The sequence below is a fragment of the Mobula birostris genome, chromosome 21, assembly GCF_030028105.1.
Source record: "Mobula birostris isolate sMobBir1 chromosome 21, sMobBir1.hap1, whole genome shotgun sequence".
Lineage (NCBI taxonomy): Eukaryota > Metazoa > Chordata > Chondrichthyes > Myliobatiformes > Myliobatidae > Mobula > Mobula birostris.
In genome coordinates, this window is record NC_092390.1 from 7351782 (window position 1) to 7379638 (window position 27857).

Below are 27857 nucleotides of genomic sequence, written 5' to 3' on the forward strand. Positions count from 1 at the left end.
AGGAGGCCGAGGACAGATAGTGAAGGGGTGGAGGTGAAATAGTGCAGGAGGCCGAGGACAGAGAGTGAGGGGGGGGGTGAAATACTGCAGGAGGCCGAGGACAGAGGTTGAAGGGGGGGGTGAAATACTGCAGGAGGCCGAGGACAGAGGGTAAAGGGGGGAGGGGTGAAATACTGCAGGAGGCCGAGGACAGAGAGTTGGGAGGGAGTGAAATACTGCAGGAGGCCGAGGACAGAGGGTCGGGGGGGGGGTGAAATACTGCAGGAGGCCGAGGACAGAGAGTGAGGGGGGGGTGAAATACTGCAGGAGGCCGAGGACAGAGGTTGAAGGGGGGGGTGAAATACTGCAGGAGGCCGAGGACAGAGAGTGGGGGGGTGAAATACTGCAGGAGGCCGAGGACAGAGAGTGAAGTGGGGGGTGAAATACTGCAGGAGGCCGAGGACAGAGAGTGAGGGGGGGGTGAAATACTGCAGGAGGCCGAGGACAGAGAGTGAGGGGGGGGTGAAATACTGCAGGAGGCCGAGGACAGAGGGTCGGGGGGGGGTGAAATACTGCAGGAGGCCGAGGACAGAGAGTGGGGGGGGGTGAAATACTGCAGGAGGCCGAGGACAGAGGTTGAAGAGGGGGGGGTGAAATACTGCAGGAGGCCGAGGACAGATAGTGAAGGGGTGGAGGTGAAATAGTGCAGGAGGCCGAGGACAGAGAGTGGGGAGGGGGGGTGAAATACTGCAGGAGGCCGAGGACAGAGAGTGAGGGGGGGGTGAAATACTGCAGGAGGCCGAGGACAGAGAGTGAGGGGGGGGTGAAATACTGCAGGAGGCCGAGGACAGAGGTTGAAGAGGGGGGGGTGAAATACTGCAGGAGGCCGAGGACAGAGAGTGAGGGGGGGGTGAAATACCGCAGGAGGCCGAGGACAGAGGGTGAGGGGGGGGTGAAATACTGCAGGAGGCCGAGGACAGAGGGTGAGGGGGGAGTGAAATACTGCAGGAGGCTGAGGACAGAGAGTGAGGGGGGGGTGAAATACTGCAGGAGGCCGAGGACAGAGGGTGAGGGGGAGGAGGTGAAATACTGCAGGAGGCCGAGGACAGAGGGTGGGGGGGGGGTGAAATACTGCAGGAGGCCGAGGACAGAGGGTAAAAGGGGGGGTGAAATACTGCAGGAGGCCAAGGACAGAGAGTGAAGTGGGGGGTGAAATACTGCAGGAGGCCGAGGACAGAGAGTGAGGGGGGGGTGAAATACTGCAGGAGGCCGAGGACAGAGGGTAAAAGGGGGGTGAAATACTGCAGGAGGCCAAGGACAGAGAGTGAAGTGGGAGGTGAAATACTGCAGGAGGCCGAGGACAGAGAGTGAGGGGGGGGTGAAATACTGCAGGAGGCCGAGGACAGAGGGTAAAGGAGGGGGTGAAATACTGCAGGAGGCCGAGGACAGAGAGTGAAGTGGGGGGTGAAATACTGCAGGAGGCCGAGGACAGAGAGTGAGGGGGGGGTGAAATACTGCAGGAGGCCGAGGACAGAGAGTGAAGTGGGGGGTGAAATACTGCAGGAGGCCGAGGACAGAGAGTGAAGGGGGGGGAGGTGAAATAGACCATAAGACAAAGGAGCAGAAGTCGGCCATTCGGCCCATCAAGTCTACTCCGCCATTTTATGATGAGCTGATCCTTTCTCCCATTTAGTCCCACTCCCCCGCCTTCTCATCATAACCTTTGATGCCCTGGCTACTCAGATACCTATCAATCTCTGCCTTAAATACACCCAATGACTTAGCCTCCACTGCCGCCCTTGGCAACAAATTCCATAGATTCACCACCCTCTGGCTAAAAAAATTTCTTCGCATTTCTGTTCTGAATGGGCACCCTTCAATCCTTAAGTCATGCCTCTCATACTAGACTCCCCATCATGGGAAACAACTTTGCTACATCTACTCTGTCCATGCCTTTCAACATTCAAAATGTTTCTATGAGGTCTCCCCTCATTCTTCTAAACTCCAAGGAATACAGTCCAAGAGCAGACAAACATTCCTCATATGTTAACCCTCTCATTCCTGGAATCATTCTAGTGAATCTTCTCTGTACCCCTCCAATTTCAGCACATCCTTTCTTAAATAAGGAGACCAAAACTGCCCACAGTACTCCAAGTGAGGTGTCACCAGCGACTTATAGAGCCTCAACATCACATCCCTGCTCCTATACTCTATTCCTCTAGAAATGAATGCCAACATTGCATTCGCCTTCTTCACTACCGACTCAACCTGGAGGTTAACTTTAAGGGAATCCTGTATGAGGACTCCCATTGCATCTCAGAACTTTGAATTCTCTCCCCATTTAAATAATAGTCTGCCCGTTTATTTCTTCTGCCAAAGTGCATAACCATACACTTTCCAACATTGTATTTAATTTGCCACTTCTTTGCCCATTCTTCCAATCTATCCAAGTCTCTCTGCAGACTCTCTGTTTCCTCAGCACTACCGGCCCCTCCACCTATCTTCATATCGTCAGCAAACTTAGCCACAAAGCCATCTATTCCATAATCCAAATCATTGATGTACAATGTAAAAAGAAGCAGCCCCAACACGGACCCCTGTGGAACACCACTGGTAACCGGCAGCCAACCAGAATAGGATCCCTTTACTCCCAGTCTCTGTTTCCTGCCAATCAGCCAACGCTCTATCCACGTATGTAACTTTCCTGTAATTCCATGGGCTCTTATCTTGTTAAGTAGCCTCATGTGTGGCACCTTGTCAAAGGCCTTCTGAAAATCCAAATATACAACATCCACTGCATCTCCTTTGTCTAGCCTACTTGTAATTTCCTCAAAAAATTGCAATAGGTTTGTCAGGCAGGATTTTCCTTTAAGGAATCCATGCTGAGTTCTGCCTATCTTGTCATATGCCTCCAGGTGCTCCGTAACCTCATCCTTGACAATCGACTCCAACAACTTCCCAACCACCGATGTCAAGCTAACAGGTCTATAATTTCCTTTTTCCCTTCCTTGCTCCCTTCTTAAGTAGCGGAGTGACATTTGCAATCTTCCAGTCCTCCGGAACCATGCCAGAATCTATCGACTTTTGAAAGATCATCGCTAATGCCTCCGCAATCTCCACAGCTACTTCCTTCAGAACACGAGGGTGCATTCCATCTGGTTCGGAAGATTTATCTACCTTTAGACTATTCAGCTTCCTGAGTACTTTCTCTGTCGTAATTGTGACTGCGCACACTTCTCTTCCCTGCCACCCTTGAGTGTCCGGTATACTGCTGATGTCTTCCTCAGTGAAGACTGATGCAAAATACTCGTTCAGTTCCTCTGCCATCTCCTTATCTCCCATTACAATTTCTCCAGCATCATTTTCTATCGGTCCTATATCTACTCTCACCTGTCTTTTACTCTTTATATACTTGAAAAAGATTTTAGTATCCTCTTTGATATTATTTGCTAGCTTCCTTTCATAGTTAATCTTTTCCCTCTTAATGACCTTCTTAGTTTCCTTTTGTAAGCTTTTAAAAACTTCCCAATCCTCTGTCTTCCCAATAATTTTTGCTTCCGTGTATGCCCTCTCCTTTGCTTTAACTTTAGCTTTGACTTCTCTTGTCAGCCACGGTTGCATCCTTTTTCCATTCGAAAATTTCTTCTTTTTTGGAATATACCTGTCTTGCACCTTCCTCACTGCTTGCATAAACTCCAGCCACTGCTGCTCTGCCACCTTTCCCGCCAGTGTCCCTTTCCAGTCAACTTTGGCCAGTTCCTCTCTCATGCCACTGTAATTTCCTTTACTCCACTGAAATACCAACACATCAGATTTCAGCTTCTCTTTTTCAAATTTCACAGTGAACTCAATCATGTTATGATCACTGTCTCCTAAGGGTTCCTTCACCTCAATCTCTCTATTCACCTCCAGTTCATTACACAATACCCAATCCAGTACAGCCGATCCCCTAGTGGGCTCAACAACAAGCTGTTCTAAAAAAACCATCTCGTAGACATTCTACAAATTCTCTCTCTTGAGATCCAGTGCTGACCTGATTTTCCCAATCTACTCGCATGTGAAAATCCCCCACAATTATCATAACACTGCCCTTCTGACAAGCCTTTTCTATTTCCTGTTGTAATTTGTAGTCCACATCCCTGCAGCTGTTTGGAGGCCTATAAATAACTGCCATCAGGGTCCTTTTACCCCTGCGATTTCTTAGCTCAACCCATAAAGATTCTGCACCTTCCGATCCTATATCACCTCTTTCTAATGATTTAATATCATTTCTTACCAATAAAGCCACGCCTCCCCCTCTGCCTACTTCCTATCATTCTGATACACCGTGTGTCCTTGGACGTTCAGCTCCCAGAGACATGCATCCTTTAGCCACGTCTCAGCGATGGCCACAATATCATACCAGCCAATCTGCAGCTGTACGACAAGATCATCCAATTTATTCCTTATGCTGCGTGCATTTAAGTACAACACCTTAAGACCAGTATTTGATACTTTTTGCTTTGATTTCACAGCAACTTTATTGCACTGCAACTCATCCCAATGGCTACAAATTTGCCCCATCACCTGCCTGTCTTTCCTGACATCTTTACTGCTCACTATCTTAGATTTATTTCTGTTTTCCCCTTCCTCCGCTCTATCATTCCGGTTCCCATCCCCCTGCCAAATTAGTTTAAACCCACCCAACAGCTCTATTAAACCTTCCTGCCAGGATATTGGTCCCCTTCGGGTTCAGGTGTAACCTGTCCTTTTCGAACAGGTCATACTTCCCCCAGAAGAGATCCAATGATCCAAGATCCAATATCCAAATACTGCAGGAGGCCGAGGACAGAGAGTGAAGGGTGGGGGAGGTGAAATACTGCAGGAAGCAGAGGACAGAGAGTGAGGGGGGGGGTGAAATACTCAGGAGGCCGAGGACAGAGAGTGAAGGGTGGAGGATGTGAAATACTGCAGGAGGCCAAGGACAGAGAGTGAAGGTGAGGGTGGCAGGGGGGGGAGAACGCTGAGGCAAAAAGTGCATAGAAATTGGAGGTCACCTGCTGAACAAGGGGAGCACTCTGTACAAACACTCTGGTTGTTCCGCACCGTGCACAGCAGATATTGGTCACCAAACAGAGGAGGTCGCAGTGAACCACCTTCCTTTACCAAAACCAACATGGTTATAATTTCTCCATTTCTGCATGGCAGGCAGGAGAATGAGCAATGTGAGAGGACGTGAGAGACTGTTACTAAACAACGACATGTGCGAGATCAACATTGTGTGTAAGGACGTAGTCTCGGACACATGAACAGGTCCCTTGGGCCTGAGACAGCTGGTCTATCAGATTCACTCATCAGTCTTTGCTAGCCATTAATAATTTTGCTCAATAAAGTAAAGGAGAGGGATTCTGCAGCCAGTGAAAGTGACCTTTCAAAGAAAGTTGAAGAGGTTCAGAGGTCCTACCTTTGAATAATTGATGAAAATCACTGGTTCAGTTGACACTGGGGTTAGAAGATGTCACTGTCTGTAATCAGCTGCCTCAACCTGACTACTGAAAAGGGGAGTTCACGACCGCCACGAGCAGAGAAGCCGAGATTTCCAAGAGAATCTGAAGCTTATTCTCACGGAAGTTCGGTTTTACATAATGTCGTGTATCAGAGGAAGGAAATAAGAGTTAAGGGCTGGGAGACGCTGCTACGTGGTTCAGTGAGAGGGGAAAATATCCAGATACTGACAACTGTGTGTTCAAGCCCATAACATCATTTGGAGAATTTAAATTCAATTAATTGAATTAAATCTGGAATTACAAAAGATGGATTGTTGTAACATTGTGGCTTTGAACTGCCCAGTGGGGTTAACCATTTCATTTAAGGGTGGTTAAGAAAGGGCAATAAATACTGGCCTTGTAAAAGAAATAAATTCTGCTCCTATGCCTTGTGTCGTACAGTGTGGCTGGAAGTAAGTGTGACAGTCACAGGAGCAGAATGGCTCCTGAAAGAATTGTAGCAGATGTTCATGGGACACACTTTCTTCAAACCCAATGACAATGAACCTCCTGACTGTCTTCAGACCAGCATCTTGCTGGATATCAAACAGGATTTAACTGGGTGTGCAATAAAGTTGCTGCCTCACAGCCTCAGAAACAAGCGTTCAATCCTGACCTCAGCTGCTGTCTTTGTGGAGTTTGCATGTTCTCCCCGGTGAGCATATGGGTTTTCCCTGGTTTCCTCCCACTTTCCATGAGGCTGATCGATTTTCGTAAGACACAAATGCTGGGTTATGGAATTAATGAGGGTAAATGAAATGAAATGGTGGATCAGGACTGAGGGAACTTACTTTGCCCTGGTAATTTTTGATTGTTAATCAGTAGATAATTGAATATTGATTCTTGTATATTCTCCTGATACACAAATCAAAAATTAATCTCATGAAAACATTCTCATCTCTTACAGATGTATTTGACTACAAACGATTCAGTCACAGCGTGTACAACTACACAACCTTCTGGCTTGAGGAGGAACAGGAGGTCCTTTATGTTGGAGCAAGAGAGGCCATCTTTGCTCTCAATATGAATGACATCAATGACAAGTCCATGAAAATGGTAAGGATCACGTTTCACAGGATCGTAACGTGTGGGAGAAGCTATTGGCCCTTTATGAGTGTTCCTGCCCTCTCCAAGCACCAAACTGGGCAGTGGTCAGCTGATTACACACTGCCGTTCCTGTTGTCTGGGGTGGCCCATGTTCTCACATTCCCCTCAATAGAAATATTTAGAGTCAAACAGCATAGAAGGGATGGCTCAGTAGTGTAGTAGTTAGCTCAACGCTTTACACCAGGGGTCCCCAACCTTTTTTGCACCGCGGACTGATTTAATATTGACAATATTCTTGCGGACTGGCCAACCGGGGGGTGGTGTTCAAGTAGGGTTAAACTCACCTCAACATGTCTTTTACAGTTAGGTTGCCAACTTTCTCACTCCCAAATAAGGGACAAAAGTAGCAGTCAAATACAGGACACTTGTGTTTACCCCAAGAAAGACTACCATGACCATGAAGCCTTGTGCGGACACCTGTGTGCGTATGTATGACATGCGCATATGTGACGTGCGCATGCGCATACGTGCCGATTTTTTTTTCCACAAATCATTTTTGGTTTAATCTTCCCGACTACACTGTACATACATTTGTGACAGGGTCCTGAATTACCTCTAAGAACTGTGCTCGATTACACCTATGAGCTGTGCTTTTAAAAAGAGAGAGAGAGAAAAATTTAACACCGACATCTTGTTTTTAAGAGAGAGAGAGATGAAGACTGCTCATAGTTTGTTTATACTTTCCCAAGGACATTGCCTGCTTGTACGTTCTTACAGACAGAGAAGCGAGGAGCTGTTATTTGAAAGACAGTTGGTACTCAGTACGGTGAGGTAAATAGAAGGTCAGATGATAGACCTGACACACATGGTTTTGGACACTGAATGAGCTTTGTTGTGCCCACAGAAAAAGTGGTTTTTGGAGGATCGATTAGGTGGATCGATCAGTGGCTCTCGTAGTGTGGAGAAGGTGTGACTGGTGGGGAGTTATTTGTGTGCCCAACCCTCGCCTGGGTTGGTAGCTCCACCACAGACGAACGGTCTCCTTTGTTGTGGTCACAGTCGGTGACTTCTAAAGGATTTCGGAGGACAACAGGAAGATCGACGGCATCAGCTCACCTGAAGACTCAAATTGCTCCCTCTCTCTCTCTCTCCATCACTACTCAACTCAATACCACGAACTGAACTGAACTTTACTCATCACCGTAAGACTATCTATTTACCCCTAGACTTGAAAAAGCTTGATTCTCATATATTTCCACATTTTTTTATATATATTCATTGGTAATCTGTTTTATGTATCTGATTTATATTACTGTATTGCGTAGTTACTGATAAATATCATTAATTAGTGGCAATACTGGACCCCAAAGTGTTTTCCATTTCTGCTGGTTCTTTAACCTGTCACGGGGTATGTGACACATTATTTCTACTTTATATAGGCTGTATATTTATCATAATGTAGCAGTGTGCTACACACAGCGCTAGAATAACCACACGGAGTCGGTGAGTTGGAGTTGCGATAAAGAGATTTATTCAAACTTCGCGGCCTGTTTTAAAGCCTTCCCGTTCCCGCCCTCCCTGGGGTGGGACTGCTGTGGGGAATGCATATTCCCAGACCCTTTCCGTGCGCGGGATTTTCCCCCTGCTGCTGAAGATGGCCTGGCGCCCTTTCTGGGGCTGGCCCTCTGCCTGCGCGCGCTGTTGTGAGCCAGTTCGTGTGTGCCAGAAAATGGGTCGCCACATAACCCCCCCCCCCCAGAACTGGCGATACCTCCCCCAATGTCCACAGTCTGGATCGGCCTCTGTTTGGAAGGTCTGCCCCTGCGCCGCGGTGCCTGAGCCTGGACCAGCTGTGCCAAGTCCACATGGGCCGGTTTGAGTCGGTCCACCGTGAAAACCTCCTCTCTCCCCCCAATGTCCAGCACGAATGTGGACCTGTTGTTCCTGATCACCTTAAACGGCCCCTCGTAGGGTCGCTGTAGCGGTGCCCGGTGTCCACCCCATCGTACAAAAAGAAACTTACAGTTCTGCAGGTCTTTGGGTACGCAGGTCGGGCTCTGTCCGTGCTGTGAAGTGGGGATGGGGGCCAGGTTACCGAGCCTCTCCCGTAGTCTGTCCCAGACTGCTGTGGGTTCTTCCTCTTGCCCCCTTGGGGCTGGTATGAACTCTCCTGGGACGACCAGAGATGCGCCGTACACCAACTCGGCCGACGAGGTGTGAAGATCCTCTTTGGGCGCCGTGCGGATTCCGAGCAGGACCCAGGGAAGCTCGTCCACCCAGTTAGGCCCTTCCAGGCGGGCCATGAGAGCCGACTTCAGGTGACTGTGGAAACGCTCCACTAGTCCGTTCGACTGTGGGTGGTAGGCAGTTGTGGAGGTAATGTGGGTCTGTACCCCGAAGCGGGCTACCCAGGTTGCGATCAGTGCTCGGGCGCAGGATTCGGAGGTGGTGTCAGCGAGCGGGACAGCCTCTGGCCATCTGGTGAACCGGTCTATTATAGTTAGGAGGTACCACGCTCCTCGTGACACTGGCAGGGGCCCCACGATATCCACATGAATGTGGTCGAACCTCGGGCGGGTGGGTTTGAACCGCTGCGGCGGAGCCTTGGTGTGCCGCTGCACCTTGGCCGTTTGACACTGCATGCACGTTTTGGCCCATTCACTGACCTGTTTACGAAGCCCATGCCACACGAACCTGTTGGCGACCAGCTGGACGATTGTTCTGATGGAGAGGTGCACTAAGTTGTGAATGGATTCGAAAACCCGCCGGCGTCATATGGTAGGGTCCTCTCACCTGGGCCTACGGGGAGGTCTTGGAGCTGCAAACCAGAGACTGCAGTCCTGTAACTGGGGATCTCAGCGTCTGCCTGCTGTGCCTCTGCCAGCGCTGCATAGTCCACCCCCTGGGACAGGGCCTGTATGGTAGGTCTGGAAAGTGCGTCCGCCACGACGTTGTCCTTTCCCAAGACATGCCGGATGTCCATCGTGTACTCGGAGATGTAGGATAGATGTCGCTGCTGGCGGGACGACCAGGGGTCGGACACCTTTGTGAATGCAAAGGTAAGCGGTTTGTGGTCTGTAAACGCGGTGAAGGGCCTACCTTCTAAGAAGTACCTGAAATGTCGGATTGCCAGGTATAGTGCCAATAGCTCCCGGTCGAAAGCACTGTATTTGAGTTCGGGTGGTCGTAGGTGTTTGCTGAAGAATGCCAGGGGTTGCCAGCGACCCTCGATGAGTTGTTCCAGCACTCCACCGACCGCTGTGTTGGATGCGTCCACCGTGAGGGCAGTAGGAACGTCTGTTCTGGGGTGCACTAGCATCGCGGCATTTGCCAAGGCTTCTTTGGTTTTAACGAAAGCGTTTGCGGCCTCTTCGTCCCAGGTAATGTCCTTGCCCTTACCCGACATCAGAGTAAACAGGGGTCGCATGGTTCGGACTGCTGAGGGGAGGAAACGGTGGTAGAAACTCACCATACCCACGAATTCCTGCAGGCCTTTGATTGTGTTCGGTCAGGGGAAGTGGCGGACTGCGTCTACCTTGGCGGGCAGCGGGGTTGCCCCATCTTTAGTAATCCTGTGGCCCAGGAAGTCGATGGTATCGAGTCCGAACTGGCATTTGGCCGGGTTGATTGTAAGGCCGAATTCACTCAGGCGGGAGTAGAGCTGGCGGAGGTGGGACAGATGCTCCTGAGGACTACTGCTGGCTATGAGGATGTCGTCCAAATAGATGAATGCAAAGTCCAGGCCGTGTCCCACCGCATCCATTAGCCGCTGGAACGTCTGTGTGGCATTCTTTAGACCAAACGTAATTCGGAGGAATTCGAAAAGTCCAAACGGGGCGATGAGTGCTGTTTTGGGGATGTCGTCCAGATGTACCGGGATTTGATGGTATCCCCGGACGAGGTCTACCTTGGAAAAGATCTTTGCGCCGTGTAGGTTTGCTGCAAAGTCTTGAATGTGCGGCACAGGGTAGCGGTCTGGCGTTGTAGCCTCGTTCAGTCTGCAGTAGTCACCGCATGGTCTCCAGCCCCCCGTTGCCTTGGGCACCATGTGCAGGGGGGAGGCCCATGGGCTGTCGGACCATCGTATGATCCCCAATTCCTCCATCTTCTTGAACTCCTCCTTCGCCAGTCGGAGCTTGTCCGGGGGAAGCCTTCGGGCACGGGCGTGAAGGGGTGGTCCCTGGGTCGGGATGTGGTGCTGTACTCCATGTCTGGGCATGGCTGCCGTGAACTGCGGTGTCAGTACTGATGGGAAATCCGCCAGGACCCTGGTGAATTCGTCGTTGGACAGTGTGATGGAGTCCAGGTGTGGGGCTGGCAACTTTGCTTCACCCAGGGAGAACGTTTGAAAAGTCTTGGCGTGGACTAGTCGCTTCCCTTGCAGGTCGACCAGCAGGCTGTGGGCTCGCAGAAAATCCGCCCCCAGGAGTGGTTGGGCCACGGCGGCCAGTGTGAAGTCCCACGTGAACCGGCTGGAGCTGAACTGTAGCTACACCGAGCGGGTGCCGTAGGTTCATATTGTGCTGCCATTTGCGGCCCTCAGGGTGGGTCCGGGTTCTCTGTTGCGGGTGTTGTAACTCGTTGGAGGTAAAACGCTGATCTCCGCTCCGGTGTCGACCAAAAATTGGCGTCCCAACTGCTTGTCCCAGACGTACAGGACGCTGTCCTGATGGCCAGCCGCCGTAGCGATCGGCGGCGGCTGGGCCTTGGCGTTTCCCGGGAATTTGCAGGGTGGTCTACAGCGGCGGGCCTCTGTGCCCCACCGCTGGTGGTAGAAACACCATTGTTCATTGGGCTCTGTTGCCGGGCCTGGTCTGGTCTGCCACTGGGCACGCGGCTTGGTGATCTGTGTGACGGATGCCCCTCTCTCCTTCTTGGCATTCCACAGCACATCTGCTCGGGCCGCCACCTGTGTCGGACAGCAGCAGGCGTATGTTCTCGGGCAGTTGCTCTAGGAACGCCTGCTCAAACATGAGGCAGGATTTGTGTCCTTCAGCCAGGGTCAGCATTTCGTTCACTAATGCCGATGGCGGCCTGTCTCCCAAACCTTCCAGGTGCATTAAGCGGCGTGCTCGTTCGCGCCGTGAGAGTCCGAAAGTCCTTATGAGCAGGGCTTTGAATGCTGTGTATTTGCCGTTCTCCGGGGGCGACTGTATAAACTCCTCAACTTGTGCAGCAGTCTCCTGGTCGAGAGAGCTCAGCACATAGTAGTAGCGAGTGGACTTCGAGGTTATCTGCCGAATGCAGAATTGTGCTTCTGCCTGTTCCAACCACGGACGGGGTCTCAGCGGCCAAAAGCCTGGCAGTTGTAATGAAACTGTGTGAACAGATGCGGCGTCGGTCATCTCTGGCCCAAATATCGTTTGGGCCGTCGGGGTCACCAAATGTAGTGGTGTGCTACTCACAGCGCTAGAATAACCACACGGAGCCGGTGGGTTAGAGTTGCGATAAAGAGATTTATTCAAACTTCGCGGCCTGCTTTAAAGCCTTCCCGTTCCCGCCCTCCCTGGGCGGGACTGCTGTGGGGAATGCATATTCCCAGTCCCTTTCCGCGCGCGGGATTTTCCCCCTGCTGGTGAAGATGGCCTGGCGCCCTTTTTGGGGCCGGCCCTCTGCCTGCGCGCGCTGTTGTGAGCCGGTTCGTGGGTGCTAGAAATGGATCGCCACAATATCATTCCTGCTTTTACTATATATTAGTGTTATTTTAGGTTTTATGTGGTATTTGGTAGGTTATTTTTTGGGTCTGGGAACGATCAAAAATTGTTCCCATATAAATTAATGATAATTGCTTCTTCGCTTTACGCCATTTCGGCACGAAAGGTTTCATAGGAACGCTCTACCTTAGTGGGGGAAATACGGGACAAGGGCGGTCCCATGTGGGATAAACCAATTTAGCCCAATATACAGGATGTCCCGGCAAATACGGGACAGTTGGCAACCCTATGTTCAAGTTCAACAGAGCATAACAGGGAATGAGGAAAGGTGCAGCTGACTCAAATCGTTTCCTCACGCCCTGTAACACATGCTTTGCGGCCCGGTGGTTGGGGACCGCTGCTTTACAGTACCAGTCCCACCACTGTCTGTAAGGAGTTTTACGTTCTCCCCATGATTGTATGTGTTTCCTCCAGGTACTCTGGTTTCCTCCCAAAGTCCAAAGGTCCAAAGACATACCAGTTAGTAGGTTAATTGATCATTATAAATTGTCCTGTGATTAGGGTAGGATTGAATCGGGGGATTGTTTGGTAGCATGGCTCGAAGGGCTGGATGGGGCCTAATCCCATTTACCATCAGCTGGTCTGTAGTTTAGTTAAGGTGTTGCCTCTCTTGAGTGGAACCAAACACCTGGTGTGGACTCTACTAGTGGTTGGAGTGGAGCATAGGATAAATAGGTGGTCATGTGGGGTCAGGGGCTTCCTGTATCCTCATGGAGGAGACACAGTTCCATTCACATGGCAACTGGCCTCCTAATGAAAGCACTAACATACTTCTAGCCTCTAAACCTGAACACCCCGACCACATTTGGTCCCCCCTCAGTGCCTGTGCTGAAGAGGAGTGGCTGTTAGTTCCAGATCCAGGTGGTTTCTCAAAGCAATCTCCAATTCAGCTGCCACTGACGTGGGAAAGAGCAGAGCAGGACTATGTGTCATCGCACTGAGAACATAGGTGCAAACTGCTCGTGATTGTCCCTCATTGAATTCTGCACAGAAATCGGAACTTGATGCTGGTATCATTGCTTAGGGATCATTCAATAGTTTTTTAACCAGGGATACAAGCTGCTCTTGTGCTTTCAGGCTTTTGTATCTTCTTGCTGGGAGAAGGAGAAGAGATGATGTCTAGGGTGGCTGGAGTTTTTGATTATGCTGACTGCTTTGACAAGGCAGAGAGAAATGTAGACAGTCCATTGAGGGAAGGCTGCTTTCTATAATGTGTCCCACTGTTGAGGGTAACCATGGTGAAGATGTCACTGGCTGTCCCTACTGATTTTTTTTATTATTTATTTAGCGATACAGTGATAAATAAGTAGGTCTTTCCGGCACTTCGAGCTGTGCCTTACAGGAAACCCCAATTTAACCTTAGCCCAAACATGGGACAATTTACCTACTGGCCAGCACAAACTGCAGGAAAACTCAGCAAGTTAGGCTGCATCTATGGAAAAGAATAATCATTTGACGTTTTGAGCCAAGACTGTTCATTCATTTCCACAGATGCTGCCTGACCTGCCGAGCTCCTCCAGCATCTAGTGTGTGTTGCTCTGCAGAATTTCCCATGTTTATGATAATCTACTAACTGAAACGCCCTTGGTCTGTGCGAGGAAACCAGATCATCCAGAGAAAGCCCACACATTCCATGGGGAGAACATACAGATTCCCTGCTACAGATGACGTTGGAGTTGAACTCTGACCTCCAACCTCCAGAGCTGTAATACCGTTGCGCTAACTGCCATGCCAACATGGTGCACGTAATTACGGTCTGTCAGTCAGGAAGTCTAGGATCCAGTTGCAGAGTGAGGTGTTGAGTCCCAGGTCTAGGAGTTTAGAGATGAGTTTTCTTGGAATTGGGGATTCTCTTGGGGCACTAGATGGAGTAAGTCACATTTTGGCTTTGCCCCGTTCATTTTTGAATCTTTCTACCACCCTATTACTATGTCTATTAAAGTGTTTATAACACTTTTATATGCTTGAACTTTGACTTTTTAATCGCTGGAAATGAATACCAGAGGGAAAAAGGCATTGGCCGAAGACAAGGAAGCCAGTAATGGAAATGGGAGGAGAGAAGGTGACTCTCAGCAGCCTAAGCTCACTTTGGGGGCTACGAAGCTCCTGGATGATAAATTCAATACAAGATTTTCTAATTTGGAAGTATTGTTAAAGGAGATCAAAAGTAGACTGGGAGCACTTAAGTGCGAGTGTGAGAAACAACAACAGCAAATCTCCAAACTCGATGAAGCTGGTAGACAGAGATCACAAGCTAGATTTGTTGGAAAAGAAATTAACTTCAACCACTCAAACACTGGAACAATATAAAGCTAAGATTATCAATCTAGAAAATCGCAGTCGTAGACAGAATTTGTGAATAATAGGACTCCATGAAGACGTTGAGAGTGGTGACCTTACTAAATTTTTTTCTCAATTTTTAATGGACGTATTCAGCTCTGAAGTTTTTTCTACTTCCCCTATACTTGATCGCGCCCACCGGGCTTTAAGAGCAAAACCCCCTAAAGAACTGAAACCTCGACCTGTCATACTCCAATTCCACTATGTGCATAGCAAGGAGCATTTAATTTGAATTGCCCGTCGGAAAGGGGTTATTGAATACCGAGATCTCAAGTTTCGTTTGGTCGAAGATTACAGTCCTGAGGTAATGCAAGAAATATCGCTTTTTAAACAGGTGATGTCCGAGCTCTATCAAAGCAAGTTCCAACCAGCTCACCTAAGGGTTGTTCTGCCTGATAAATCACGTAAATGGATTAAATCCATGGACGAAGCTCATTAATTCCTTGAGGATCAACGTTCGATCTTAGCTGTCTAATAAATTTATTGTTTTTTCATGTCTGTATTCATCTGATTTATAAGTTAATAACCAGTTCATAGATTTGGACTTCTAAAGTTTGAAGAATTTTGCCCTTGATTTGATAATGCTCGTACTTTGTTTTGGAGTATGGATATTTATCATGCTTTTATGTTAAAGTTCCTTTTTATTCTTCTTTTATTATTTTATTGTATTATTTTCAATTGTTTGTTTTTGAAAATAATTAAGAATCTGATTTGGTGATTGATTTTTTTTTCTTGAAATATTAATAAGATTGTATTCTGTTTCACTTTCCAAGATCTTGCCTTTCAAAATGTTTTGCAAATGGCTGTTTTTTTAACATTTGTTGGTATTTTTTATGGCATTCTCTTCTCGATGTTTTGACTGTGGGTGGTGCTTTGAATTCTTTTCAATTTTGGAGACTTGCCACAAGTGAGATGGGGGTAGGGAAGTGTCTAGATAGCTTTCTGGATGTCTATTGGCCAGTTTTCGGGCTTTTGTGGATGGGAGATGGGGCTATTTCAGTTTAGTTTTTTTCCCTTTGAAACTACAAATATGTCTGAATTGTCATGACTTCCGGTTCCTCTTTAAACATTTTTCCCTCTTCCTGATTCATGAGTTTCCTATGCAGTAAGGTTAACCCTTTACACACCATATGGTTTATTCAAGTGCAATGGATAATATTATTAACTTTGTTTCATGGAATACAAATGGCTTGAATCATCCGATTAAATGGAAGAAGATTTTTGAAGTTTTTCATAGAGTGAATGCTCAGATTATCTTTGCCCGGGAAACTCATGTAAGGAAGGAGGATAATCAGCGGTTTTTTTTAAAGGTTTTGGAAGGAATAACAATTTCACTCCAATTCACAGGATAAGGTGAAAGGAGTCCCTATTTTTATAGATTCCTCGATTTCATTTGTTCACTATGAAACAATTTCAGACCCGAATGGTAGATTTCTGTTAATTACTGGTTTACTTTATAACCAAAAAGATGTTATGGTTAATATCTATGCAACAAACACCGATTATCCTGAATTCTTTAAACATTTATTTGCATCTCTTCCTAATTTAAATGAATATACCATTGATAATGGGTGGAGATTTTAACTGTTGCCTGAATCTCTCAATGGACAGGTCTGCGCCCAGTCAGGTACTTTCAAACAAATCCGTTATTTTTATTAATTCCTTTTTAGTTGATTCTGGAATCTTAGAAGTTTGGAGGTTTTTTTACCCTAATGATAAAGAGTTCTCATTCTTTTCTCATGTATTTCATAATTACTCTAGAATTGATTACTTTTTCATTGACTCTCGATTAGTTTCATCTGATACTGCCTGTCAGTATGATGAAATTGCCATCTCTGATCATGCGCCTCTGAAACTATCAATCAAATTGACTGAAGTAACTTTTGGTGCTAGACAATGGCGGTTCAATTCTACTCTGCTTCATGACTTCAAGTTTGTTAACTTTATTAAAGAACAGATTGCCTTTTTCTTTTCAACTAATCTTATGGAAGAAATTTCCAGTGGGATATTATGGGACATTTTTAAAGTATATATCTGTGGGCAAATTATTTCATTTTCTGCTGGATTGAAAAAATGAATTAATAATGAAATGCGTACATTGGTTGATAAGATTAAAGAAATCGATAAAAATTATTCTGCTGCTCCTAATTTGGAGCTTTACAAAAAGAGAGTTGAACTTCAGATGCAACACAGTTTGTTATTAACATCCCCAATTGAAAATCAATTACTTAAAACTAAGAGTCAATTTTATGTACATGGTGATAAATCACTGTCCAACCAATTGAAAGCTGCTTCAGCTAAACATCAGATTATCAAAGTTCATAAACGGGATGGTACTTTGATGGTTGACCACGACGAAAGTAATAAAACATTTCAAGAATTCTATACCTCTTTTTACCAATCAGAATTTCCTGACGATTCTACCATAATGCATGAATTTTTAAGAAAATTGAATATTCTGAAATTACCACTTAATGAATGTTTATCATTAGATGCACCCATTACGGAAGAAGAAATAAAGAAAGCAATTTCCTCGATGAATTCTGGTAAAGCACCCGGCCTGGATGGGTATACAGTAGAATTTTGTAAATGTTTTTCAAGTCTACTTTTTCCTTGGTTATGTAGAATTTTTAAGGATGCCTTATTTGTAGGTAAATTACCACAATCTTTTTATGGAACATTTATTTCTTTAATTCTTAAAAAAGATAAAGATCCCACTGAATGTGCATCATATAGACCTATATCCTTGTTAAATATGGACTCAAGATTCAAAAATTCAAAAAACTTTATTGTCATTCTAACCGTACATCAGCTCTGCAGGGCAGAATGAGACAGCGTTTCCCAGGAGCAGTGCAATCATAACATAACAAAAACGCAACACTAAATAATAAACATAACAATAAATAGTAAAACACAACAGCCACATGTCAGTTAAAATCAAGTTATAAGTGTCCAGTGCAAGTTAAGAGTGTCCAAAGCAGAGTCAGGTAGAGCAGCTATTTAGCAGTCTGACTGCCTGTGGGAGGAAGCTGTTTAGTAGTCTTGTGGTTTTAGTTTTGATGCTCCTGTAACGTTTGCCTGATGGCAGAAGAACAAACAGTTCATGGAGAGGGTCTGAGGGGTCTTTAATGATGTACCGTGTCTTCTGGAGGCATCAACTCTGAAAGACGTCTTGGGCAGAAGGTAGGGAGACCCCAATAACCTTCTCTGCTCCCCTAACCACCCTCTGCAATGCTTTTTTGTCGACAGCACTGCAGCTGGAGTACCAGGTTGTGGTGCAAAAGGTCAGCATACTCTCAACCACGCCTCTGTAGAACGTAGTTAAGATGTTAGTGGGGAGTGATGCTTGTTTAAGCTTTCTCAGAAAGTGCAATCTCTGCTGGTCCCATTTCACAATTCCAGTGGTGTTCCTGGACCAGGTGAGATTGTCTGAGATCTGCACCCCAAGGAACTTGATGTTTTCCACTCTCTCCACATGGAGCCGCTGATGCTGAGGGGTGTGTGCTCAGGCTGGGACCATCTGAAATCGACGATCATCTGCTTGGTTTTGGTGACATTAAGCATCAAGTTGTTATCACTGCACCAGCTCTCTAGGTGTTTGACCTCCTCCCTGTACATTGTTTCAACATTTTTGCTGATGAGCCCCACCACTGATGTATCATCAGCAAATTTAATGATCAGGTTCTCCTTGAATCTGGCTGCACAGTCATGTGTTAGCAGTGTAAACAGCAATGGGCTAAGCACACAGCCTTGTGGGGATCCAGTGCTCAGTGTGATGGAGTCACAGATGTTCCTGCCAACACGGACTGACTGTGGTCTCTCTGTCAAGAAATCCAGAATCCAGCGACACATGGCAGTGCTAAGACCAAGCAGCGATAATTTCTCCACTAGTCTCTGCGGGTTGATGGTATTGAACGCTGAACTGAAATCAATGTACAGGATTCTGGCATAAGTGTCTTTGTTGTCCAAGTGAGAGAGAACTGTGTGCAGTGTGGTGGATATTGCATCCCCCGTAGAGCAATCCGTAAAACTCCAAAGTTTTTTTCAAAATATTAAAGATTAGATTGGAAAATGTATTGTCACAAATTGTCTCTGATGACCAGACAGGATTTATTAAAAATCGTTATTCGTATTTTAATGTTAGGAGGTTGATGAACATTGAATATACTTCTTCAGCTAAAACCCCAGAATGTGTTATTTCACTTGATGCCGAGAAGGCGTTTGATAGAGTTGAATGGGAATATTTATTTAACATCCTTGAGAAATTCAATTTTAGCCCAAAATTCATATCCTGGATCAAATTGATATATCATATACCTTTGGCTTCTGTACTTACTACTAATCAGAGATCCCCCTTTTTTAGGCTTTTTTGAGGTACTAGACAGGGCTGTCCTTTAAGCCCTTTACTACTTGATATTGCCTTGGAGCCCTTGGCAATCGTTCTTCATGATTCACCCAATATATTTGGCATTATTCATGGAAATGGGACGCATAAGTATCATTATATGCAGATGAACTGTTACTATATATCTCTAATCCAGAGAAATCCATCCCTGCAGTAATATTTCTACTTGACAGTTTAGTCCTTACTCTTAATAAATTCTTCTTTGGCTCCTCCCACTTCCTCCAAACCAAAGGTGTAGCCATGGGCACCCATATGGGTCCCAGCTATGCCTACCTTTTTGTTGGCTTTGTGGAACAATCTATGTTCCAAACCTATTCTGGTATCTGTCCCTCACTTTTCTTTCACTACATTGACGACTGCATTGCCGCTGCTTTCTGCACACATGCTGAGCTCATTGACTTCATTAACTTTGCCTCCAACTTTCACCCTGCCCTCAAGTTTACCTGGTCCATTTCTGACACCTCCCTCCCCTTTCTAGGTCTTTCTGTTTCTGTCTCTGGAAACAGCTTATCTACTGATGTCTACTATAAGCCTACTGACTCTCACAGCTATCTGGACTATTCCTCTTCCCACCCTGTCTCTGGCAAAAATGACATCCCCTTCTCGCAAGTCTTCCGTCTCCGCCGCATCTGCTCTCAGGATGAGGTTTTTCATTCCAGGCCAAAGGAGATGTCCTCCTTTTTTAAAGAAAGGGGCTTCCCTTCCTCCACTATCAACTCTGCTCTCAAACGCATCTCCCCCATTTCACACACATCTGCTCTCACTCCATCTTCACGCCACCCACTAGGAATAGGGTTCCCCTGGTCCTCACCTACCACCCCACCAGCCTCCGAGTCCAACATATAATTCTCCGTAACTTCTGCCACCTCCAACGGGATCCCACCATCAAGCACATCTTTCCCTCCCCCATCTCTCTGCTTTCCGCAGGGATCGTTCCCTACGCGATTCCCTTGTCCATTCGTCCCCCCCATCCCTTCCCACTGATCTCCCTTCTGGCACTTATCCTTGTAAGCGGAACAAGTGCCACACATGCCCTTACACTTCCTCCCTCACTACCATTCAGGGCCCCAGACAGTCCTTCCAAGTGAGGCAACACTTCACCTGTGAGTCGGCTGGGGTGATATACTGCGTCCAGTGCTCCCGATGCGGCCATCTATATATTGGCGAGACCTGACGCAGACTGGGAGATCGTTTTGCTGAACACCTACGCTCTGACCGCCAGAGAAAGCAGGATCTCCCAGTGGCCACGCATTTTAATTCCACATCCCATTCCCATTCTGATATGTCTATCCACGGCCTCCTCTACTGTAAAGATGAAGCCACACTCAGGTTGGAGGAACAACACCTTATATTCCGTCTAGGTAGCCTCCAACCTGATGGCATGAACATTGACTTCTTAAACTTCCGTTAATGCCCCACCTCCCCCTCGTATCCCATCCGTTATTTATTTATATACACACATTCTTCTTCTTGCTCTCCTTTTTCTCCCTCTGTCCCCCTCACTATACCCCTTGCCCATCCTCTGTTTTTTCCCCCCCTCCCCCTTTTCTTTCTCCCTAGGCCTCCTGTCCCATGATCCTCTCATATCCCTTTTGCCAATCAACTGTCCAGATCTTGGCTCCATCCCTCCCCCTCCTGTCTTCTCCTATCATTTTGGATCTCCCCCTCCCCCTCCCACTTTCAAATCTCTTACTAGCTCTTCTTTCAGTTAGTCCTGACGAGGGGTCTCGGCCCGCAACGTCGACTGTACCTCTTCCTAGAGATGCTGCCTGGCCTGCTGCGTTCACCAGCAACTTTTATGTGTGTTGCTTGAAATTCCAGCATATGCAGATTTCCTCGTACTTGCTCAGTTTAGTAGCTTTTCTGGTTATAAATTGAAACTTAATGAGAGTGAGCTTTTTCCATTAAATATGCAAGTTCCAATCTATAGACAATCACCATTTAGACTGGTTACTGATTATTTTACTTATTTGGGTGTTAAAGTTACTAAGAAGCATAAGGATCTATTTAAAGTTAACTTTTTACCCTTAATTGATCATGTTAAACAACTGCTTACTAAATGTCCCCATTGTCCCTCTCATTGATTGGTCGAATCAATGCTATTAAGATGATTATTTTACCTAAATTTCTGTATCTATTTCAGGCGGTACCAATCTTTGTCTCTAAATCCTTTTTTGATATTACTGATTCTAAAATTTCTTCATATATATGGCAGAATAAAAATCCTAGATCAAGTAAGAAATATTTACAGAAATCAAAAAAGGATGGTGGTTTGACATTGCTGAACTTTAGATTCTAGATTTAGATTTAATATTTGATATCTAACGTTCTGGACACAAGATTTGGATGAAATTCAATGTCCACGATGGGTGAACCTCGAGTCTGAGTCTGTACAGGGGTTGTCATTGGCTTCTATTTTAGCAGCTCCACTTCCCTTTGCATTTACTAAACTGAATAAATTAACGATTAGTCCAATAATTAAACATATAATACGAGTATGGTTTCTATTTCGTAAATTTTTTGGATTGATTAAATTTATCCTATCAAGTCCTATTATATCCAATTTTTTCTTCCAACCATCCAGAACTGAGCAAGCTTTTCTTTTATGGAAAACGATGGGAATAATATGTTTTCGTGATTTATTCATGGATAATTGTCTCATGTCCTTTGAACAGTTGTCTGATAAATATAATTTGCCTAGATCACATTTTTTTCAGATATTTACAGATTAGAAACTTTTTGAAGGTTATTTTACCTACTTCTCCGATATCACATCAAACTGAAATTACAGAAAATATTTTAGGTTTAAACCCCTATCAGAAAAGTTTAATAGCAATTGTTTATGATTTAGTTACGAAAATACATTTAGGTATGTCTGATAAAAATTAAGAATGAATGGGAAAGAGAACTTCAGGTATCTTTACCCATAGAGAAATGGGAGAAAATTCTCCAACTAGTTAACGCCTCTTCAATGTGTGCTAGACACGCTTTGATACAATTTAAGGTTATTCATAGGGCCCATATGTCGAAGGATAAGAAGGCAGTGGAGGCCAATTCTCTGGATTCTTTCAAAAGAGAGTTAGATAGAGCTGTTAAAGATAGCGGAGTGAAGGGATAGGGGGAGAAGGCAGGAAAAGGGTACTGATTGTGGATGATCAGCCATGATCACAGTGAATGGTGGTGCTGGCTCGAAGGGCTGAATAGCCTACTCCTGCACCTATTGTCTATTGTCTATTGATAAGTTAGCTCGTTTTTATGGTCATATAAATCCTGTCTATGACAGATGTAATTCTGAGGAAGCTTCCTTAACACATATGTTCAGGTCTTGCCCTCTTTAGGAAAAATAGTGGAAAGACATTTTTGATATTATTTCAGTAGATTTGCGTATTGATTTACAACTTCATCCTATTACTGCAATTTTGGATTATCAATGATAGACTTTAGTCATTTATCCCCTTCAGCTTGTCGTTTGATTGCATTTGTTACATTAATAACCAGAAGATCCATTTTATTTAAATGGAAAGATTCTAATCCCCCTACTACATTTCAATGGTTTTCCCAAACTTTAACATGTTCAAACTCGGAAAAAATTAGGAGTGGTACCACTGATCCTTCAGTTAAATTTGAAGAAACTTGGAGGCCATTTATTCAACATTTTCATATGATGTAAGCTGACCTTTTCCGAATCCTTTTTAATAACTTTTTGTTTGTGTATAGAGGAGCGGAGTTAATGACAAATAATCATCTTAACTGATGAAATATGGCCGCCCAATCTTTGTTTTGTTTTGTTTTGTTTTTTTTTTTAGTGTGGGGGTAAAAACTTTTTTTCTGAATCTTTTTCATGTTCAGTTATTAAGAGATTGGGAGGTTCAAATTAAATACATTACTCGGAGTCTTTGTCTGTGTACATTAACCGTTATTAACGTAATCCCAACCTCTTTGTATTATTATCATTGTTATGTTTATCAATTTGAAACTCAATAAAAAAGATTGAAAAAGAGTTTACTCAGAATTATAGTATTGAGAGCAGAGCTGTAAGCAGTAGACCATAGTCTGATGTACATGTCTTTATGCTGTTCTGATCTGCACAGGATCTAAGACACATCCAGGGACACCATCCAGTTCATTCTCTGGAAGACTGGTCTCTTGTCTTTAACGATGACTGTGGGTTCAGGTACATTGGAGGCTGTCGGGGTTGGTGGTGACCCACCAATGCCACTCTGTTCAAAATATTGTTTGTGAGGGGATGATTCTGGCTAAATTCATTTTTGTACCCCATTATAATATGTATGCCCTGCCACAACTGACAGCAGGTTAGGGGCTCAATTTTGAACTGGTCTTGTCTCTTGCCATTCTTGGTAGCTTTGTAGAGGTAGTATCAGAATCCGACTAAGTTTAACAGCACTGAGATATGTCATGAAATCTGTTGCTTAGCAGTATATATATATAGATAGATAGAGAGAGAGAGAGAGAGAGAGAGAGTATGTATGTGCATATATAATTAAATAAATAGAGCAGAAATAATGAGAGCGTGCTCATGGGTTGGGTGATTGTCAATTCAGAAATATGATAGTGGAGGGGAAAAAGCTGTTCCTAAAACACTGAGTGTGTGTACCACCTCCCTGATGGTAGCAATGAGAAGAACTCAAGTCCTGGGTGACAGGGGTCATTTTTTGAGACATTGTATTTTGAAGATGTCCCTATGCTGGGGAGACTACTGCCCATGATGGAGCTGGCTGCGTTTCCAATCCTCTGCAGCTATTTTCCAATCCTGAACAGTGGCCCCTCCATACCAGGCGGTGATGCAACTAGTCAGAATGCTCTCCACTCTACATCTCTAGATATTTGCTAGAATCTTTGTTGACATACCAAATCTCAGGATCAGAATCAGAATCAGGTTTATTATCACCAGCATGTGACGTGAAATTTGTTAATTTAGCAGTAGCAGTTCAATGCAATACATAATCTAGCAAAGAGAAAAAAATAATAGTAAATAATAATAAAATAAACAAGTAAATCAATTATGTACATTGAATAGATTTTTTAAAACGTGCAAAAAAAGAAATGTTGTATATTAAAAAAAAGTGAGGTAGTGTCCAAAGATTCAATGTCCATTTAGGAATCAGATGACGGAGGGGAAGAAGCTGTTCCTGAATCACTGAGTGTGTGCCTTCAGGCTTCTGTACCTCCTACCTGATGGTAACAGTGAGAAAAGGGCATGCCCTGGGTGCTGGAGGTCCTTAATAATGAACGCTGCCTTTCTGAGACACCTCTCCGTGAAGATGTCCTGGGTACTTTGTAGGCTAGTACCCAAGATGGAGCTGACTAGATTTACAATCCTCTGCAGCTTCTTTCAGTCCTATGCAGTAGCCCCTCCATACCAGACAGTGATGCAGCCTGTCAGAATGCTCTCCACTGTACAACTATATACTTTATACTTTATTGTTGCCAAACAATTGATACTTGAACATACAATCATCACAGCGATATTTGATTCTGCGCTTCCCGCTCCCTGGAGTACCAATTGATAGTAAATATTAAAAATTTAAATTATAAATCTTAAATAGAAAATGGAAAGTAAGGTAGTGCAAAAAAACCGAGAGACAGGTCCGGATATTTGGAGGGTACGGCCCAGATCCGGGTCAGGATCTTTTCAGCAGTCTTATCACAGTTGGAAAGAAGCTGTTCCCAAATCTGGCTGTACAAGTCTTCAAGCTCCTGAGCCTTCTCCTGGAGGGAAGAGGGACGAAAAGTGTGTTGGCTGGGTGGGTTGTGTCCTTGATTATCCTGGCAGCACTGCTCCGACAGCGTGCGGTGTAAAGTGAGTCCAAGGATGGAAGATTAGTTTGTGTGATGTGCTGGGCTGTGTTCACGATCTTCTGCAGCTTCTTCCAGTCTTGGACAGGTCAACTTCCATACCAGGTTGTGATACACCCTAGAAGAATGCTTTCTACAGTTCATCTATAAAAATTAGTGAGAATTTCAACTATAGAGGTTTTTGAGTGTATTGGTTGACATGCCAAATCTCTTCAAACGCCTAATAAAATATAGTCTCTGTCTTGCCTTCTTTGTAACTACATCGATATGTTGGGACCAGGTTAGATTCTCAGAGATCTTGACAGCCAGGAACTTGAAGCTGCTCACTCTCTCCATGTCTGATCCCTCCTCAAACACCTATTGAAATATAGCCACTGACATGCCTTCTTTGTAATTGCATCAATGCCTTGGGCCAAGGATAGATCTTCAGAGATCTCAATTTCTTGTATAGCTCAGAATCACCTGATTTGAACACTGCATATTTCAATGTTATTTTGTTTACAGATACAATGGGAAACTCCTTCTGAAAAACGATTGAATTGTCTAAAGAAGCGGGGACACAAAAAGGTATGAGAGATGGAATACACCTATCACTGCCAGCCTTTTATATCATTCCCACATCCCCCTTCCTCACCTGCCCATCATCCCTCTCTGACGTGCAACTACACTTTACTTGCTACCCTTTCCCTCCCCCTCTCTATACCGATTATCTCCGTCTTTCCAATCCCAATGAAGGATATTGACCCAAAATATCAGCTGTCAGCTTCCCTCCATACACCCTGCCTGACTTGCTGAGTTCCTCTAGCACTTTCAGTGTTGCTTGGGAAATGGATAAGATCATATAAAGTTAACTGAAATGCTTTTCCCTTTGACCCATTCACCCATCCGCTGTTGCTACATGCAGCACAACCTCAGACCTGAGGTTCCTACCTGCGTTTTTGTAACTGCACCTTTCTATCACTTAGTAAACTGCTGAAACCGTCCAAGGTCCAGATGCCACCAGCTCTGGCATCTTGTGCAGCCCCAGTTTCAATTTCTCCACCACACCCAGAGGTGTCAGCAGGTGTGGAAAATTTCAGCTGCAGGCAATTCAACCCTTGGAATTGTTTCCTAAACTTTTCTCAACTCTTTAAAGTTTCCCTTAGAACCTAACTCTTTGACCTGGTTCAAGAATACCTACCTTCCTTCAACCATTCAGTTCTTGAGTCATCCAGCAAGACACCTAATCACTACAGTTTGTCAACAGTATCACCACTTTGGTCACCTTGGACTAGACGAGACTTTATTTTTCTTGCTCCTAACTGTGTTCTTTCTTGTGAGCGCATTGGGACATTCTGTCACATCAAGGTGTTTTGTAAATGAAGGTTGTTACTGATAGGGAGGGGAGGGAACATCAACTCAAACAGTGAGAGGCCTGTGTTGGGCATTCTCGTGATTTACAAGACGCAGATTGGTGCGCCACTCCTCGCACAGACACTAGAGCAACATGTGGTTAAGTGCCTTGCTCAAGGCACTTAACACGCTGCCACAGCTGAGGCTCGGACTAGCAAACTTCAGATCATGAGACAAACGCCTTAACCATTTGGCCAAGTGCCCAACGCAATCTGATAGATGCTAGTGTATTGAAATAAAATTCGGGACATTTCAATACTGACCTGCTTCTCTTGTGCTCTTTAAAGGTGGACTGTTATAACTACATCCGTTTTCTGCAAAGATTCAATGAAACCCATTTATTCACCTGTGGCACCAATTCATTTAACCCGCACTGCGCCTACATTGTGAGTATTTCTTCCAGCATTTTCAGAGTTGTATTCTATTACACTGAACGCCGTCTCAAGTTATACTGATTACTTTGATCATCTTCTTCCCCACCTCCCACCCCTTCTGTCCACAAAGGAGATTGAAAAATTCACTTTATCAGCTGTCCATAGTGGGAAAGAATTTTGCCCTTATAACCCCACGGTTGGATACACAGGTGTCATCATTGGTGAGTGTTAAAGCCTTGGGCACATCCTGAGGTGAATTTTTGTATTTCAATTTTGTGTCTGAGCAAACTGCTATCAATGTTTGATTTCACCATGGTGTCTGTCCTTAATGTCTGGTTTGTGAGTCGGAAGGAGATGCTGGAAATTCTATTTGGAGTGAAAAATCAACGAAAAAGCTACAGACACTGGAAATCTGAAATAAAAGCAGTATCACAGCTCAGGAACAGGCCTTTCAGCCCACAAAGTTGTACCTAACCAGCTAAAAAGTAAATTTAAAAAACCCTAAAGCTAATCCCTCCTATCTACACAATGTCCATATCCCTCCATCTTCCTCATATTCATATGCCTATCTTAACGTCTCTTAAAAGCCTCTAATGTATTTGCCTCTACCACATACCAGGCAGCACATTCCAGGCCTCCATGACTCTGTGTAAAAACCTTAGCCCTCATATTCCCTTTGAACCTAACCCTTCTCACCTTCAATGCATGCCCTCTGGTGTTAGACATTTCTACCCTGAGAAAAAGATACTCCCTGTCTATTCAATCTATGCCTCTCATAATCTTATTATTCTCTATCAGCTCATTCACCCCTTGGGCCCCACTGTTCCAAAGTAAGCACCCCAAGTTTGTCCAGATGCTCATGATAGCATATAGCCTCTAATCTAGGCAGCATTCTGGTAAACCTCTTCTGCACCCTCTCCAAAGTCTCAACGTCCTTCCTATAGTGGGGCGACCAGAACTGTATGCAATAGTCCAGATGTGGCCGAAGTTGCAACACAACCTCTTGACTTTTGAACTCAATGCCCCGACTAATAAAAGCAATCATTACCTAAGCTTTCTTAACCACCTTGTCAACCTGTGTAGCCACCTTCATGGAGCTATGAACTTAGATCCCAAGATCTTGCTGCACAGCAACACTATTAAAGGTCTTGCCCTTAGCAATGATTTATCTCCTTGCATTTATCTGGGTTAAACTCCATTTGCCATTTCTCTGCCCCTATCTGCAACTGATCAATATCACACTGTGTTCTTTGTCAGTCTTCTA

The 27857-nt window shown here is 45.1% G+C and overlaps 1 protein-coding gene across 1 annotated transcript in view; it reads left to right on the top strand.

Moving 5' to 3' along the window:
• Window positions 1-27857, top strand: part of LOC140185994 (semaphorin-4G-like) — a 146993-nt gene that overhangs the window by 39712 nt on the left and 79424 nt on the right. The window contains exons 3-6 of the mRNA XM_072239818.1: window positions 6412-6560; window positions 25332-25394; window positions 26507-26605; window positions 26724-26814. Coding sequence (XP_072095919.1) covers window positions 6412-6560; window positions 25332-25394; window positions 26507-26605; window positions 26724-26814 — 402 coding nt within the window. The remainder of the gene's footprint in view (window positions 1-6411; window positions 6561-25331; window positions 25395-26506; window positions 26606-26723; window positions 26815-27857) is intronic.